The sequence below is a fragment of the Phacochoerus africanus genome, chromosome 1 (genome assembly GCF_016906955.1).
Source record: "Phacochoerus africanus isolate WHEZ1 chromosome 1, ROS_Pafr_v1, whole genome shotgun sequence".
NCBI classification, from domain to species: Eukaryota; Metazoa; Chordata; class Mammalia; order Artiodactyla; family Suidae; genus Phacochoerus; species Phacochoerus africanus.
The window spans coordinates 28487763-28505811 of record NC_062544.1 but is presented as its reverse complement, the minus strand read 5'-3'; the positions used below and the strand labels follow the sequence as shown (position 1 = coordinate 28505811).

Sequence of the window (18049 nt, the reverse complement as noted above, 5' to 3'; positions counted from 1 at the left end):
GTTTCAACAGTACCTTAAAAAAACTCTTAAGAGTCACCGTCGTGGCACCTCAGAAACAAATCCGACTAGGAACCATGAGGACACAGGTTCGATCCCTGGCCTCGCTCAGTGGGTTAAGGATCCGTGTTGCTGTGGCTGTGGTGTAGGCTGCTGGCTACAGCTCCGATTGGACCCCTAGCCTGGGAAACTCCACGTGCCGAGGGCACAGCCCTAAAAAGACAAAAAAAAAAAAAAAAAATTCTTCCACCACACCACAAACCTGTAGACCAACTCTGTGCCAGGTGCTGTATGAAGACAGTAGGGTGGGGAGGTCAAAGATGAGAAAAACATACTCCCTGCCCTCAAGTAACTCAGGGAGGGTAAGATAAGGATCTAAGAGGTATTTACACAATCAGAAAGTTGGGACAAAGTCCTCCAGAGCCCAGGGACAGACCAAAGGTTTCATGGAGATGGCACTTTGGCCTGGGACTGGGAGCCCAGAGGGGACAGCATTGGGTGGGTGAAGGGGAAGAGAGCAGTGTGAGCAAAGCGTGAGCAAGGGTGCAGAGGTGGGAAAGGTTGAGAAACACACGTCCACAGGGTTTGCCTAGAGAACAACAGAGAGAGTAAGGGCGGGGCCAGGTGGAGGGGCGGGGCCAGGTGGAGGGGCGGGGCCAGGTGGAGGCGGGCCGAAGCTTAGGATTTGGTGGGATGGGGGGAGTTTGGAAGGGTACTGAGCAAAGGGGGAAGCTGCCCTACAACGCAGGGGAGACCGTAAAAGAGCTATGGATTCTAGAAGAGAACAGGAATGATGAGAGCCAGCTCCCTCTCCTGAGAGCAGCCCCTCCAGATGTGACTCCCATCAGGCCCTTTCTCACACATGGTCCTATTTCGTCCTAGGTGGATAGCATTCCCAGCTTACAAATGGGGAAACTGAGGTTCAGAAATGTTAAGCCACTTGCCCAAGGTCACAGAGCAGACAGTGATCTTGGGCCTTTTTGACTGTCATAGACGGGAATGCCACCCTTTATTTCTCCTCCTACGACCCCAGGATAGGTCCAAAGTCAACTTCAACTTTGAGGGCAGGATTCAGACAGGCATTGTAGGGCAACGCCAGCACTGGCTACACTCTTTCCCCTTCACAGCCCTTAGTCGTACATGGGTTGTTTTGTATTTTTTGGCCATGCCTATGGCATGTGGATGTTCCAGGGCCAGGGATCGAACCTGCAACAGGGCAGTGGCAACATTAGGATCTTAACCCCCTGAGCCACCAAGGACCTTCTAGAAGTACATGTTCTTATCTCCATCACAGAAGGACAGAGTGGGGACACAAGAGGGAAAGGCCATAGATTAAGGGTGGGGAGCCCAGGTCAGGCCTTCCTACTGCCCCATACTGGCTCCAGGTTTGTCCCTCAGAACATCTAAAATCAGGAGGAGCCCAAGTCAGAAAGGCCAGGTTCTGTCTTCTTTTTTTTTTTGCTCTTTAGGGCCGCACACATGGCACATGGAGGTCTCCAGGCTAGGGGTCCAATTGGAGCTACAGATGCTGGCCTACGCCACAGCCACAGCCACAGCCACATCAGATCCGAGCCGTGTCTCAACCTACTCCACAGGTCACATCAATGCTGGATCAGATCCTTAACCCACTGAGCGAGGCCAGGGATCGAACACCCAAGCTCATGGTTCCTAATAGGATTGTTTCCACTGCGCCACAATGGGAACTTCCAGGTTCTCTCTTCTGAATCAGCATCCCTTGATTGATGCTTTTTCATGCCCCTCTGCCCACGAGGCCCACAGTTCCAGCCCCTGGCTGCTTCTGTAGTCACCCTGGGCCAGATTTCTCTGGGTCTCTCTCTGGCTCCACGTCCAGCCAGAGAAAGTATTTCTACTCCTTGGACTGGGGGCCTGGGTGGGTATAGCTTTATCACCAGACCCCCTAGCCTGAGCTATAATGTGTTGATTGGTCTCAAGGAGGGAACTTACCCTGAGCTGGACCTCTGTACCAACCACACCTACTGGCATCTTGTGACCTCCCCAGGTTCTGGTGCTAGATCTTGAAACACATAGAAGCTTGATAATAAAAGAACTGCCCTGCTGGGGAGAGGAAAACCAGAGACTTAGTGAATTGTATTGAGAAGGGATGGGTAGGGCCTGGGCTCCTTACACTCCCCTTCTCTAACTTGGGCTGCAAACAATCCACAAAGTAGGCGGCTGAAAAACCCATTGTACAGATGAGGTTAGAGGCTCAGTAGGGGAAGAGATTCATCTAGGATCACCCAGAAGCAACATGACAGCATGGGCTTTCAGTTCTGCTCTTTCCAGAAAGGGGCAGAAAGGAGAAACCCGCAGAGCTCAGCAGACACCAGACTCCAGGGCCAGACTGTGCCCCTCATCGCTGTAATATTTGTACTAACAAAAAGGCTGTGTGTGTGTGTGTGTTTTAATGCGTAGGCGAAGGTATAATGAATGTTCTTGGTAAAAAATTAAAACATCTCAAAAACTAAAAAAAAAAAAGCCAAAATTGGGGCAGGTCAAGTTGGTATGCTGGGAAAAGTCAGAGGCTGTAACATTTTATGATTCAATGCATGAAATATGAGTTCCTCAGCTGAATAAGTAGTACAAACAAATATTTTTTTTTCGTTTTTAAAAAAAGATACAAGGAGGGTGTTGACCTTATCTGAGGACCTTTTTGCTGTCCTCAGCCAATGTTCATTTGAAGGTAGAAAACGCCCTTTAAAAAAAAAAAAAAGCCCTTACTTTTCTAAAATGTAGACAGAAAGCTTGAGCCTGTGAGAACACAAGCTAAGCGAGACAAATGCAGAAGTTTCCCCCGGTGATACAATCCGCGATCAACGACATAGGGTGGCCGTGAAATCCCCGCCCCCCCCCTCCCCGGGAGGAGGGGTAGGAAACCACAGAATGTTCCTGACCAGGCAATCCAGCCCAGTGGCGCAATGTTTATGTTTGTGTACCTAGCACATCGGTGCCGCCCGAAGGAGGCTCTGCCGCCTGAGGTGGGGGGTAGGGGTTGTCACTCGGTAGCCCAGGACGAGGGTAACCGCATGCGGGTCTCCCCAGTGCGCGTCCAGGTCCTGGTAATCCTCTTAGAGCACCCAGGATGGGGATTTCGAGTTAAGCCCATATTAATGGCGAGAACCAAGGCGTGGGGGCTGGGCCCGGCTCCTGTTCCTGACTCCTGTTCCCAGCTGGAGGCTCCCAGCCCAGGGCAGAGTTAGGTGCTCAATCAGTGCACATTTGGGGAATAAAGAGATGGGAGTGGCTACAATTGTTTTTAAGTAAACGTGACCCAAAACATGTCTGGCGGCCTCGGGAGGGCGCTGTCGAGCCGCGCTGGATGGGGTGGGAGGGGGTCCGCCTCCCTTAACACGAACCCCGTAGTCCTCGACCTGACTTTACGACTCCCCCGACCAGGATTTCAGCCCTCTGAAATCTTCTAACCTTCCTTAGTTCACAATGGTCTGGGCAAGCACATGACTGAGAAAGACCTTTTTCCTCTTGGGGTTTGACTGGAAGGCATTTTACTTGTTAAATGTACATTTTATTTTTAAGTAACAGGAGAGTAGTCTCGGGAGTAGGAAAATATTTCCCTGAACACCTCCACCCCAACTCACCCCGGTTGTTCTTGGCTGGACAAACTCGTTAATTTTCCTCCAACCTTCATTTCAGGCTCCTCTCTGTCCCTCGACCCCCAGCAGCGTGATGCTGGGCAAGTAAATAGCCTCTCCTTGAGAACCTGTTTCCTCGCCTGTTGGGGATGAGGAAATGAGAGAAAGGGGCCCACATGTCTGCAAAAACGCAGGAAACCCCTTTCCGTTCTGGTCTGCGGCGGAGGGGGCGCGGGGAAGGGGCACAGGGCGGGGGGAAGGGAGGCGGAGGCCGGTGGCATGCGGCCTGATCTCCCAGCCGCTCTCAACACCGAGGTCAGCCTTCAGCTGCTCACGCGCCCTTCCTCTCTCCTCCCTGCCGGTCCCGGAGAGTAGCTCGGGCCAGCTCCCCGGGGACGCGCCAGGCGCAGGCCGGACGGCCCGGCGGGGGACGGGACCCGAGCCAGAGTGCAGCCAGCGGACCCCACTCAGAGGCCGATGACGTCTTCCCCTTTGGCTCTGCCGGCGCCAAGCCCGGCAGGGCGGGTGACGTCACCACACCGGTCACGTGACCGTCATTCAAACAAACAACCCCCTCCCCTTGCGCGCGCGCGCGCCTCCGCGCGCCCCTCTCGCCCCGCCCGCCGAGAGGCCACATATAAGCGCGCTTCCCGCGGGTCTGACTCGCCGTGAAGGACGTTGGGGTTGTAGGTTCTACGCGGGTTGGAGGGGCAGGCAGGGGAGCAGTAAGGAACCCGAGGCGGTCGAGAGACCCGCACGAAGACCCTTCGCTCAGCCCAGAGGCAGTTTGGAGTTTGGCTTAAAGAAAACGAGGGTCAGGCTTTTCCTCGAAAGCCGTCGCCCTCCCCTTGGCTTCCGAGGACAAAGAGCACAAGAAGACTTCACGCTGGGGGCGCTGGGGCCGGCCATGGTCATGGAAGTGGGATCCCTGGACGCCGGAGGCCTGAGGACGCTGCTGCGGGAGCGCGCGGCGCAGTGTCTGCTGTTGGACTGTCGCTCCTTCTTCGCTTTCAACGCCGGCCACATCGCCGGCTCCGTCAACGTGCGCTTCAGTACCATCGTGCGGCGCCGGGCCAAGGGCGCCATGGGCCTGGAGCACATCGTGCCCAACGCGGAGCTGCGCGGCCGCCTGCTGGCCGGCGCCTACCACGCCGTGGTGCTGCTGGACGAGCGCAGCGCTGCCTTGGAGTGCGCCAAACGCGACGGCACCCTGGCTCTGGCCGCCGGAGCGCTCTGCCGCGAGGCGCGCGGCGCGCAAATCTTCTTGCTCAAAGGTACGCCCTCGGGGACGCTCAGGGGCGGGCCGCACGCCCCCTGTCGCCTAGCCCGGGGACCCCTGGCTCTCAGCATCTAGGGGACTGCCCCACCTGGAGCGCCTGGGCGCTCGATCCTCATTCTGGGGACTTGTTGGCTTTGTTTGGTCTGTGAACAAAGAGTTGCCTGGGCCTCTCCGGGGTAAACTCCCAGTCCCGTTGGATAGCGGAGTTGTTTGAAGGGTGCCCTGTCTCGGCGTTACTAATGGGAAAAAAAATGTCTCTTTGTATTCCCAGGAGGATATGAAGCTTTTTCTGTTTCCTGCCCGGAGCTCTGCAGCAAACAGTCGACCCCCATGGGGCTCAGCCTTCCCCTGAGTACTAGCGTCCCTGACAGCACCGAATCAGGGTGCAGTTCTTGCAGCACTCCACTCTACGATCAGGTTAGTAGGGGGCCTTACCAGAGGGGAGAAGGAACAGCTGGTAAATGTAGTGAGAATATAGAAAGTGACATGCAGCTTTATTTATAACGGGGGACACAGGGATATTTATCCCGTGGTTAAGTGGTGTGATGAAGCTGAGTCTCTAATTGTTGGCACTACAGAAATGAACTTTGTTGGCCCTGCCCAAGCAACTGGGCTTAGTCCCCTATTTTCTATACCAGCAAGATGCTGCGAAGTTCACCCAGTATTGAAACTGACTTGTCCAGGGAGTTTTTGTGGGTGTGGGCATGAGCATTGCCATTGAACAAAGCTTGACAAGTGTTGGATGTTTCTGGATTTCAGGGTGGCCCAGTGGAGATCCTGCCCTTTCTCTACCTGGGGAGTGCCTACCATGCTTCTCGCAAGGACATGCTGGATGCCTTGGGTATCACTGCCTTGATCAACGTCTCGGCCAACTGTCCCAACCATTTTGAGGGTCACTACCAGTACAAGAGCATCCCCGTTGAGGACAACCACAAGGCAGACATCAGCTCCTGGTTCAATGAGGCAATCGATTTCATCGGTAAATAAATGGAACAAGATGCCTGGGACCTGTGCCTCCCTGTTTTAGTTTGAGCCACCGAGCCTAAACTCTACAGCGAGAACTTGAGGGACATTCTTTTAAGCTGTAGACATTACTCTCAGTCAGGTGTGGGTGGCATCCCTATGAAGCATAGATTTGATGTCCCACTTTACAGGTTAGCAAACCGAATCTCAGAATGTTGACTTAATTTGTCCCACATGGGTCTGCTCAAATGCCCTGGTCTGGGTTTACATGCCCTGTTCCTCTTGCGCTGTGCCCCCATCCGCCTCCAGGAACAGGGCCCATGTGGTGGCATGAGGTGATAGTGACCACCTCTGGACAGGACACACACAGCATCTCTTAGACACCCTCTCCCTGGGGTTGGGGTTGTTCTCCTGGGCTCTCAAGTAACCCGCTGCCCTTTGTTTTCCAGACTCCATCAAGAATGCCGGCGGAAGGGTGTTTGTCCACTGCCAGGCGGGCATTTCCCGATCGGCCACCATCTGCCTCGCTTACCTCATGAGGACTAACCGAGTCAAGCTGGACGAGGCCTTTGAGTTTGTGAAGCAGAGGAGAAGCATCATCTCCCCCAACTTCAGCTTCATGGGCCAGCTGCTGCAGTTTGAGTCCCAGGTCCTGGCCCCGCACTGCTCGGCGGAGGCTGGGAGCCCGGCCATGGCCGTGCTGGACCGAGGCGCCTCCACCACCACCGTCTTCAACTTCCCCGTCTCCATCCCCGTCCACCCCACGAACAGTGCGTTGAGCTACCTTCAGAGCCCCATCACGACCTCTCCCAGCTGCTGAAAGGCCACGGGAGGTGATCTTCACAACCCATTGGGACTCCAGGCTCCTTCTTGCAAGGAGACATGCAATAACTCCAAGGAAGGGGGCTCGCGAGGGCTGGTCCTTCCTTATTTAATTTCATCCGAATTCCACTGGGTTCCTGGGCGGTCCTGGGGATGACTTAGTGCCAAGACCGTCTGCTGAACTCAGCACATTGGGGACCAACATGCCGTGGGTGCATCAAGTCTCTGACAAAAGGGGCAGAAGAGAGAGGACTCGGTGTGCGAGCCGATTTTTTTCTGCTGGGCCCTGTTTCCTGAAGAAACTTCATGCTTGACATACCTACCAGTGTTACCATTCCCAATGACACATACGTATGAGACTGGACTTGATTTTATTTATTTTTGTGTCGGTGATCTGCCTTCACAGTTGTCAGCGTCTACTCCTAGAAGAACCATATACCTCAATTTTTGTGTTTGAGTACTGTAACCTCTTGTAAATAGATCCTGAGCAGGTTTGTTTTCAGCACTGATGGAAAGCACCAGTGTTGGGTTTGTTTGTTTTTTAAGTTGCCAACAGTTGTATGTTTGCTGATTATTTATGACCCGAAATAATATATTTCTTCTTCTACGAAGACATTTTGTTACATAAGGATGACTTTTTATACCGCAGAATAAATTATGGCATTTCTATGGAAATCTCAATGCTTTATTTGTTGGGCAGCCCCAGCGATCCCTCCCCCAGCACTGAAATAGAGGAGAACCAGGGCCTCTAGAAGGTGTGCGGGGTTCTGATCCCTTGCTCCTCTGATGGTCCTTCAGTCTCACAAGACGACTGGGTTGCCAGGGAGGTGGAGAACTGTGGATCTGTCATTAAAAAAACAGGTGCCGCAGCTGAACTGTTAGCAGTGGCTCCAAGGGTCCACCTACGCATGTGCCATCCCCTCACCCAGGGAGCCCAAGTGTTCCCAGAACCAAAGAAATGGCCATTTGCTTGGTTGCCTTTTTCATATAGTACCTCCTTCTGGATAATGTGAAAAGTCTTCCTTCCCTGAGCTGTGCTAGGGTGAGGAGGATGAGAGTGTTCCAATATATTTGCACACTGTGTGTGCGAGGCTGGGTGTGCTACCTGCCTGCAGAATGCTCTGCTAGATCTTCTGCAAAGGAAGATGCTGAGACCCAGCATAGCTGGGTGGCAGGAGCGGGGACATTGGGCCTACATCTGTTTTTCTTCCTCCTTCTGTGTTTTGTACTTTATCATTTGTTTCTCATGTGCTCTTTTTTTTTTTTGCCTTTGAAAAGAACTTTTATTTTTGTAAAAGGATTACCCAGCACTCTAAGCAAATACCGAGTAGACAAAATACCCCGAAATCCCTGCCCCCAATCTGACCAGTACTCAAGTTTTGGAGCACGCCCCCACGGGCCTGTGTGTGTGTGTGTGTACATGGCACTTTTGGTGGCCGCTGCCTTCAGATCACTTGCTGCCCTGCTCTCTTAATTTGATTGAAGAAGATAGGCAATTCCATCTGACCTGCTCCAGGGCAGTAGTCTGGATTTTCACTCTGTCTTGCCAAACTGGCCAAAACAGCAGGTGTAATTGACCACCAACCCATAATCCAGTCTTTAATGTTGAATTCAATAGCAATAAGCTCCTGAGTGGCTGGCCTCTTAGCTCCTTGGGCTTGTTTCTGGACAAAGCGCTGAATGATGCCGAAAAGCAAACATCTTACTTTATTTCTCCAGGTGGCCCTAGTGAGGGTTCAAGGCCTTGACACAGAATCAGTGTCTTTGACCTTCCCACACTGGTTCACCATCTGCCACCTGACTCCCAGGGCCTGAAAGATCCCTGTGTTCTATGTTCTAAGAACTTACCCTGGACTGGCAAGTTCATTTCCTCGGCTGGGCTTCCAATTACACGTATGTTCATGCCTTTCAAGACAAACCATACCCAGTGGGCTTTTTTATTTTTTTATCAAGCCCTAGAAATTTACTATTGCAAATATCTCCCTTCGTGGAAATGTACCAGCGACTTCAAGTCCGTGGCAAATGCCATGGCTGACTTCCCCATGGGCTCGGGCCATCACTTTCTGCTTGGCAGGCACTGGCTGAACCAAAATTAATCTCCAGTGTGATCCACGCAGTGGAAAAATACAGCAGCTGCCTAAGGGAGCCGCCAGTGAAAACAGTTCACTCACTTCTCCCAGCACAAGCCACTTAACCTCTGGCCAGCCCTGGGGAACCTGGGCGATGACCCTTCCTCCTGGTCTTCGGATCCTCCAGGAAATGTCACTGTAGGCCCGAGACTGCTTTCCTTAAGAAGGCAAAAAGGTACTTCAAGCTGAGGAAGAGATGCTTAAACCAGCCAAATGTTTGTTTCTCAGTTGGGAGATTGACATAGGGACAACTCAGCCACTTAATACTGATACTGTCCTATCAGCTGCCACTTTTGGAGCTAGTGCCCTGTGCCAGCCACTGTGCTAACTGCTTTCTGTATGATCGGATTTAACCTTTAAAGCAACACCCATTTTACAGAGGAGGAAATTGAGGCTCAGAGAGGGGCAGGCCACGAATTGTCATCCATGGTCATGTAGCAAGTCAATGGAATTGCAGAGTGGGAACCTTGTCTGTAGAAAGACCAGGGACCAAAGCCCTCACTCAGCCCAAAAGACAACTGTGGGGGTGGGGAAAGGATGAGCTTTGTAGCCAGTCAGATGTCACCATGGTTTCACTCCCTAACAGGGGGGTGGAAAAGCTCTTTATCCCTTTGGGCCACGGTTTCCTCATCTGCAAAACGAAGCTCTCGTCAAACCTGCTTCACTTGTGAGGAGGAGATGGGCTCATGAATGTAAAAGTGCCTGGCAGGTTGTGGGCCCTGGAGAACCATTCAGATCCCTTTCCCTAACCACCTCCAGCGGTCCTTGGGTCTCAGTTGTCCCACCCATAAAATGACCAGCTTGCACTGGATCTAATGGGTAAGCTTCCTCCCATCGCTCTCATTCTAGGCCGTAGAAAATGCATCAACACATACTTGATGCTTGTCTGCGGTTTCCAGCTACCCATGATTCCCTTAGGAGACGTCCAACCCCAAATGCTTCCACCGCATCCTCTCCTCGCCCTGGAATTTTGCCAGTCACAGCTGATCTGCCTTGGGTTTGCAGCCTCAGGCCTCCATTTCCCTCCCGCCCTCCCTCCCCGGGCCCCTGGAGGATGACCTCACGGGTGCGTATACCTTTAAGATTATATAAATCTGTGATCATTCAGTGGCCTCCATCCCCATGGAAACGCGGAGGAGTTTCCCTTTTGTGAGGAAAGCTGTCATGTCACTTCCTGCTGCTGACAAATCAGTTTAGGAGATTAAAATAAAGGGGGGTGCGGGGTGCGGGAGGTGGCCTCTGAGAACTGCTGGCTCCGGTGGTTTCTGGTTGCCATACACAGAGGCAAACAAAGCCCAGGCCTCCCGGGGTGGCCCCGCCCAGCCCCAGGCCCCGAGCTCAGGTTTCCCACACCTCGGCCCTGGCTCCAGGTCACCCTGGGCTGTTTTCCTCCGCAGGTTGCCTTCTGGGGAGCAGGTGGGAGGGCTGTCCACTGGTGGGGACTTCCCTGGGGGCTCTGCAGGGCAAGCCTGTGGGAGACCAGCCTCTGGGTCCAGCCGAACCTCTGCTCGCCTTTATCAGCTCTGGCAATGTCTTTATCCTCCAGGGACCAAAGGGCAGGCGTGTTGCTAGTCCCACAGTGCACACAACTGCGCTCCGCGAAGGGAAATACAGTAGAACCAACCACCTGTTTCTGGACTGTGGCTTTGAAAGCTAAGCAGCAGTCCATTCATTCATGCACCCACTCACTCATTCAACAGATATGGATGGACGCTGTTTGGGCCCAGCCATGCTTCGGTGCTAGACGAAGGTCCTAGTCTCCAGGAGCTAACAATGGTGGGGTCAAGGGCGTGAATAAATAAGGTAATTCAGAAATAACATAAGGATGAAGGCTGCAAAGGTGGGATATAACAGGAGGGGGTTCTTTAGGTTTTAGTGAGCAGGGAGGCCTCTGATGAGTTGACTGGCAAAGCCAAGAGCTGAAGAACACACCCCAGTTGTCCATTTGAGAGGTGAGCTGGGAAGGGGGTTCCAGGCCAGGAAGGCAGTAAAGACCTGAGGCTTGAGAGGGATCTTTGTGGACCGGTAGATAGAGCACTTGACCTGGAGCCAGTTGGACCTGAGTTCAAGACCTGCTTCTGCCACTTTGTTAGCTGTGTCACTTACTGTAGGTAGGTTAGCAAACTCTTTAAGCCTCTGTTTCCCTCTCAGTAATATGGGCCAATAACCTCTGACCTTCAAAGGCTTTTTAAGGATTAAATGAAAGGCGGTCACCTCTGGGAGCATCAGAGAGGCTTGGGAAAGGCTCATTGTCCTTTGGTGACTCAGCTGGTCCCCATTCTGTCACTTGAGCAGCAGCACCCCTCCCAGAATGAAGGGAAACCGGGAGAAGTGAGTTGTCTTGAGCAGCAGATACTTATACGTATCTTCTGAATAAAGGAATGAGGGCTTTAGCCCCTGGAAAGGGCTTAGTAGATGTATGAATAATACCCCCAAATTGTGAGACTTTGTTCCAAATGCCTGGGACAAAACAGATGAACAACTCATATAAAATCTGTATGACTTGGGTGAAATGAAATGTCTCATGTTTTCCTATCTTTAAAAAGGAAGTGGTGAAAGTATTTGTCCTACAAAATAGTTGTTAATATTTTTTTCTTTTCTTTTCTTTTGCCTTTTCTAGGGCTGTACCCACGGCACATGAGGTTCCCAGGCTAAGGGTCTAATCAAAGCTGTAGCCACCTGCCTACGCCAGAGCCACAGCAACGCGGGATCCAAGCCTCATCTGCAACCTACACCACAGCCCACGGCCACGCTGGATCCTTAACCCACTGAGCGAGGCCAGGGATCGAACCCACAACCTCATGGTTCCTAGTCGGATTCATTAACCACTGAGCCACGACGGGAACTCCGATAGTTGTTAATATTAAATGAAATAATGTGCATGAACTGTTTGGCATAGTACTCAACACACTGGAAACATAAGTGCTAACCATTTTAGCCATAATTATCACCACCACCACCACCACCATCATCATCGGAAGGGAAAGATGATAAAAGGAAAGAAATATGTATTGACAGCTATCACATTTTAAACTTTAGCCCAGACCTCTCCCCTTACTGCACATTTGTATATCCAGTAACTTCCTGGACATATCCATTTCCTTGTCGAACAGACTTCCAAATTTGGCAATTCCAAAAGCAAACTTCTCTCTTTTTTTTTTTTTTGTCTTTGTAAGGCCGCACCCACGGCATATGGAAGTTCCCAGGCTAGGGGTCAAATTGGAGCTGCAGCTGCCAGCCTGCACCACAGCCACAGCAACGCTAGATCCAAGCTGCGTCTGAGACCTACACCACAGCTCACGGCAACGCCAGATGCTTAACCCACGGAGCCAGGCCAGGGATTGAACTTGTGTCCTCATGAATGTTAGTCAGATTTGCCTCCACTGAGCCACAGTGGGAACTCCCCCAAAACAAACGTTTGATGTACCTCCAGACCAGCTCCTTCTGTGCTCTCATCTTTCTTTGTTAAGACAACTTCGGTCTTCCATTAACTCAGGTCAAAAACTTCGGAGCTGTCTTTGACTCCTCTCCTTGCTCAGAACCGGTATTTGATTCATCAGCACACTGAAACAGGTCCATTTTCGAAACATAACCATTTTCAAAATAGACTCACTTTTCACCACTTCGAAAACCGCCTCTCTGATCCAGAGTTGCCTGTGTCGCTGCGGCAGCCTCACGGCTGTTCTCCTTCTTTCTGCACCGTCCCTCCCAGTCTATTTGCAACCAGAAGCCAAAGCTATCCTTTTGGCATTGTCTACAGTGCACATTTATAATGACAAATTCAGTTTTTGCTTGCCTACACAAGTTTTTTATTTCCTTTCATTAGCGAAAGCTACTGTCGCTAGGCAAAGGGGTGTAGTTTCAACCTTATTTCTCTGACCATTTTGAAGACGTATTCCATTGTCTTGTGAATTTTGTTCTGTCTTTTGAGAAGTCAGCTTATTAACGTGGTGTTGTCCCTCTAAGGGTAATCTGTCTTTCTCTCTGGCTGTTTGGATTTTCTCTTTGTCTTTGTTTGTTTGTTTGTTTGTTTAGCAGTTTAATTATAATGCTGCTGACATTTTTTCCCCTACTCACCTTGCTTTGATTTGCAATATTTCCGAATCTGTGGCTTGATGGCTTTCATTAACCTTGGAAAATTGTTATTATTTCCCCATTTTGATACTTTCACATAGTAAACAGCTATTTTAGTGTCTGACTAATGACTATCCTCTATGTTTATATCTGTCATGTATTTTTTCTCTTAATATTTGTATAAACATGTTTTACTACCTCATTTGTCTATTTTTTTTAATCTCTTTCTCTCTTTTCTCTCTGCCTCTTTTTTTTTTTTTTGGTAGGGCCGCACCTGTGGCATATGGAGGTTTCCAGGCTAGGGGTCAAATCAGAGCTGCAGCTGCCGGCCTATGCCACAGCCACAGCAAGGCCAGATCCGAGCCCTGTCTGCCACCTACACAGCAGCCCATGGCAATGCTAGATCCTTAACCCACTGAGCAAGGCCAGGGATTGAGCCTTTGTCCTCATGGATGCTAGTCAGATTCATTTCCGTTAAGCCACGATGGCAACTCCAACATGTGGAAGTTCTTGAGTCAGGGATCAAACCCACACTGCAGCAGTGAGCCAAGCTGCTGCAGTGACAGCATTGGATCCTTAACCTACTGCACCACAAGGGAACTCTCCCTCACAAGTCTGGTTATTTTTGCTTGAGCATCAGGCACTAATGTGTGAAAAATTTTTACTATGTGGTAGGTTGTTTGGAGGCTGAGGGATCCCAGATCACCTTAACCCAACTAGAGACTGAGAAGGCTTGTGGACACTTGAAGCTGAGCTTTAGACCCTGTGGCGAGTATTTCATTCTTCTCCTAAGGGTTTGTCCTTTAAGAGTCTCAACTAAAAGCTTGGAGATTTTCCAGCTCCCCACCCCCAGCATGGACTACTTTTAGGGGGGTAATATACAAAAAAGCCTAGGACTATATCAGATTCCTTCTTGGATGCTCTGAACTCTATTATTTGTCCCATTATACTCATGTCTTTTTTTTTTTATTACTCAGTGAATTTGTTACATTTATAGTTGTACAATGATCATCACAAAAGTCTTTTTTTTTTTTTTTGGCTTTTTGTCTTTTCTAGAGCCGCACCCACAGCATATGGAAGTTCCCAGGCTAGGGGTCCAATCAGAGCTGTAGCCGCCAGCCTACGCCAGAGCCACAGCAACGCAGGATCCGAGCCGAGTCTGTGACCTACACCACAGCCCACGGCAACGCTGGATCCTTAACCCACTGAGTGAGGCCAGGGATCGAACCCGCAACTTCATGGTTCCTAGTTGGATTCGTTAACCACTGAGCCATGACGGGAACTCCCTCTCATAAGTCTCTTTAAAGCTCTGCCCACCTTGGTAGTCTTCCAGCTTTCTGTTTCAGAATTGGCAAATAACCCTTTGGGGGAAGAAAGGCCCCAGTACTACGCACCTCCCTCTGAGTTCTCCTCTTCCAGATCTTGATCCCACAATTCCTGACTGCCCTTTTGGTGCTTGAATGTCTTCAAACTGAAACATTCAAAAATATTTTGTCCAACTATCCTAGCCCTCAGCGGCAGAGTGGTTCTGAATGACGTGGCCTGCCATGACTGGAAGGGAGTTCGACTTTTATTTTTTACTTTTATTTTTTTCTTTTTAGGGCCGCACCTGTAGCACATGGAAGTTCCTGGGCTAGGTGTGGAATTGGAGCTGTCGCTGCAGGCCTACACTACAGCCACAGCAACACCAGATCCGAGTTGCATCTGTGACCTACACCACAGCTTGCAACAAGGTTGGGTCCTTAACCCACTGAGCGAGGTCAGGGATTGAACCTGAATCCTCACAGACACTATGCTGGGTTCTTAACCCACTGAACCACAATGGGAACTCTGAATTCAACTTTTAAAAACGAGACTTTTAACACCTCAGGTCCTTTTTCTCCTCTGGCCAAACCCTCCATGGCTCCCATCTCACTCACAATAAAAGGCCAAGTCCTTACAAAGGCTGCAAGACCTGACACGACTTGTCTGCTGATGCATCTCTATCCACATCTTCTGCCACTCTTCCCTTTGTCCATATCTTCCAGACAAGCTGGCCTCATTGCTCTTTTTTTCTTTTTTAATTCTTTTTCGTCTTTTTAGGGCCACACCTGCGGCATACAGAAGTTCCTAGGCTAGGGGTCGAATCAGAGCTGCACCTGCCGGTCTACACCACAGCCACAGTAATGCCAGATACAAGTCTGTGACCTACACCACAGCTCAGGCCACGCTGGATCCTTAACCCGCTGAGCGAGGCCAGGGATTGAACCCTCGTCCTCATGGATACTAGTCAGGTTCGTGACTGCTGAGGCATGATGAGAACTTCCCTCATTGCTCTTTCGAGCATAGGCTGAGTTCCCTCTCCCTCCAGGGGCCCATGTTCTTCCCTCCACCCAGACTGACCTCCTTTAGGTCCCTGCAAGGCCACCACCCTCATTTCCTCCAGCTCTCTGTTCAAAAGTCCTCTCTTCAATGGGCCATTTCCTGACCATCAACCCATTGAAACCAGCAACCGCCCTCCCCCAGCCCTGGCCACCCAGTATTCCTGTCTTTTCTTTTTTTCTCAATATAGCAGTGATCACCACCTAGTATGTTTTTTAATTTAATTGGATTGGCATATAGTCGATGTACAATGCTGTATTCGTTTCCGGTGTACAGCAAAGTGAACACATATAAACATATCCATTCTTTCTTCCCCCATATCGGTTATTAGAAACGATGGAGAAAATCTTCCTGTGCAATACGTAGGTTCTTGTCGTTTATCTATTTCACACGGCGTGAGGATGTGTTACTCCCATCGTTACAGTTCTTCATTCCCCCAGATGGTTTTCCCTTTGGTAACCGTAGGAGTTCGCCGCCTCAGGTTTATCTGGGTTTGGTCTCTCTCCCCACTAGAATGGAAGGCCTTGTGGGCCAGGTCCTTGTCTGTCTTGCTCTCCGCGGGATCTCCTGCCCTTCGAACCGTGCCTGCTGTGTGGTGGGCCCTCGTTAAATGGGACGCATAAATGCCAGACCTCGAAAGGCTCTGGACAATTCCTCTCCTTTTTGGGTGGGTCCCGCGCCAAAGCTGGGGGGAAGTGATTCTTTTCTGTTCGACCAGCCTCTTTCCCTTCCGCATGAGGCAATTTCCCTTGGAGACTTTCCAGTAACACAGAGTGGTCTGCAAAGGCCATCAAATGTGTAAACGCTCTTTGTAATCAGGAAACGACGCGGGGGTCCTGGCTCTGCAAGACCTGCCACGCTGGGGCTCTGTTCTTAGGATCAGGGCTGTGACTCGGGAAGGACAACAGTGGGAAAACCTGCTGAGGGACTCTGCTCTGCGCCCCAGCCTCCCACACTTCCCCCTGCATCTCCTCCCTCCCGGCCGGGAGGAGAATTCCCCATGGCGTGTGGCTCTAACGTGGAGAAGCGGGCAGTGGGTGATTCATGGGGAAGTCTGTAGGGCTGCTTGGGGCTTATGACTCACCGCTTCTCAGCGAATAGGAGGATTCGATATCCATCCTGAAGCTCCTGGAAATGTCCTTTGTCGAGGTCTCTGGTGACCACTGGGGATTCTCCCCCACGGAGCTCTCAATAGCACCTTCCTGGCACTGGTCGCTCTGTTTCGTGGTCTGTCGCCCAATATGCGCATATGGAAGGAACAAGGCAAGGGAGGCCTCCCAGACAAGAGAGAGAGGCAGGGGACAAGCCATCTGATTCCCTCTCCAGATCAAGAGCCACTCCGGGCAGGATTGTCGTCTTTTCATTTCTGTGTCCCAACATAAGCTTGGCTTATGGGTGGGGAGGTGAATGGTTGAGTACATGAGGGATTATGGGGGGATCCTGCGGGCCCTCCTTCTAGGACACTGTCAGCCTGGCGGAACCTCATGGCAATGGCAGGTGAGGGGGTGTCAGTGCCAGCCAGGTCAGGGTCTGGCGTTTATGATGGACCGGAGAGGCTGAGGCAGATGGTCCTGGTAAAGATGGGGGCTGTAGCCTAGAGTCCCGTCATCAAAGCAGCCCCCCGCCCCCGTCCATCCCCAGCTCCTGCCCTGGACACTGGACCAGGGGAATAGAGAAAGCAGAGTCCCTGACTTTGGACTCTTCCAGCAAGTGCCAGAGACTGATGGTTGAGCCAGGATTTTAGAGCAGTGGTCTGGGAGCCGGTGGTGCGGTGTGGGCAGGGCAAGGGGTGGGGTGGTGGCAGGGGGTGGGGGGAGGCAGGGACGAGCAGGTAGAGGAGAGAAGAAAAAACGTCTGTCAGGAGGGACCCTCGAGCCCTCAGAGTCTGGGAACATGGCACAGAAAGGAGGGAGGGGGCATGGTCTGAAGCCAGTTTGTTCTCATGGAACAGCTTTTATGGAAGGAAGAAAGGCCCCTAACACTGTTGTGCTCTCATGCAAAATGAGCCGGGGCCCTGCGCCCCCTATGGTGGGCATCTCAAAGTGTGGGCACTGGGGGGCTCCGAGTGAGGTCCAGGACATGCCACACCCCTCAGGGAGGAAAAAAAGGCTGAAAACGCTAGCTGGACCCTGGCTTCAGCCTCCTTCCCATGTTCTCATTGGATGAATTGTTTAGGCTGTTCCCATCGGAGACCCGAAAAGATGAGTGTCCTGTAAAGACGAGACACCGTTTTTAGGACTGCCTTGTTCCCCAGAGCCTGGAGCCAGCCCTTCAGGCTCCTACTCACGTGGACTTTGGACGTGACAGGGCACAGCATCCAACCCTGGTTCTCCTCTGAGCTGCTTCTCTGGTGTGAAGGGCTCTGCAGCCTTGAAGAGGAGAGACCTGGCTTCCACTAGGCTTGTCTTGTTGTGAAGTCTGTTCTGATATCTCTGGCCAGAGCTAGGGCCCAGAATAGCCCCGATGGCTCAGGGTCAGAGAAGAAAGATAAAGGCAGTCTCTTATTGAGCATCTGCTCTGGCTCCTGCTTCCCATGGGTGGTTTATATAATGCCCTCCTTTGGCCTCTTTGTCAGGCCTTGACATTGCCATGTCACGAGGAGTAGTAACTGAGCCTGGAAGAGTAGAGGATTTGCTTAAAGCCACAGGTTAGGTTGAATTCAGTATCTGGTCCAAGGCCCAGGTCTGGCAGGGTCTTTCCACTGCACCAAGCAAGACAAGCTTGAGTCCTGCCTCTGCTCTGGGGCCCACCATTGCTCTTTAAGATTTGGGAAGAAGTTCCCACTATGATGCGGCAGGTTAAGAATCCGACTGCAG

General features: G+C 51.4%; 1 protein-coding gene and 1 long non-coding RNA gene across 2 annotated transcripts; one reads left to right on the top strand and one right to left on the bottom strand.

Moving 5' to 3' along the window:
* Positions 1-4244: 4244 nt before the first annotated feature.
* DUSP1 (dual specificity phosphatase 1) lies at positions 4245-7344 on the top strand. The gene is made up of 4 exons (XM_047789409.1): positions 4245-4879; positions 5156-5301; positions 5644-5863; positions 6297-7344. Exons 1-4 carry the CDS (start codon positions 4513-4515, stop codon positions 6665-6667), a joined length of 1104 nt encoding a protein of 367 aa, XP_047645365.1. The 5' UTR covers positions 4245-4512; the 3' UTR covers positions 6668-7344.
* A 7793-nt stretch (positions 7345-15137) lies between these two features.
* LOC125111686 (uncharacterized) lies at positions 15138-17735 on the bottom strand. The gene is made up of 3 exons (XR_007130919.1): positions 17521-17735; positions 16318-16462; positions 15138-16011 (listed from the first exon to the last, which is right to left on the bottom strand). It is a non-coding gene; the product is annotated as an uncharacterized LOC125111686 (long non-coding RNA).
* Between the last annotated feature and the right edge of the window lie 314 nt (positions 17736-18049).

Excerpts from the sequence above, each read along its gene's own strand:
- DUSP1 (XM_047789409.1), top strand. The coding sequence starts at position 4,513 with ATGGTCATGGAAGTGGGATCCCTGGACGCCGGAGGCCTGAGGACGCTG. Across the intron at positions 5,302-5,643 it reads GCACTCCACTCTACGATCAG|GGTGGCCCAGTGGAGATCCT; the intron begins GTTAGTAGGGGG and ends TCTGGATTTCAG. Across the intron at positions 5,864-6,296 it reads TGAGGCAATCGATTTCATCG|ACTCCATCAAGAATGCCGGC; the intron begins GTAAATAAATGG and ends TTTGTTTTCCAG.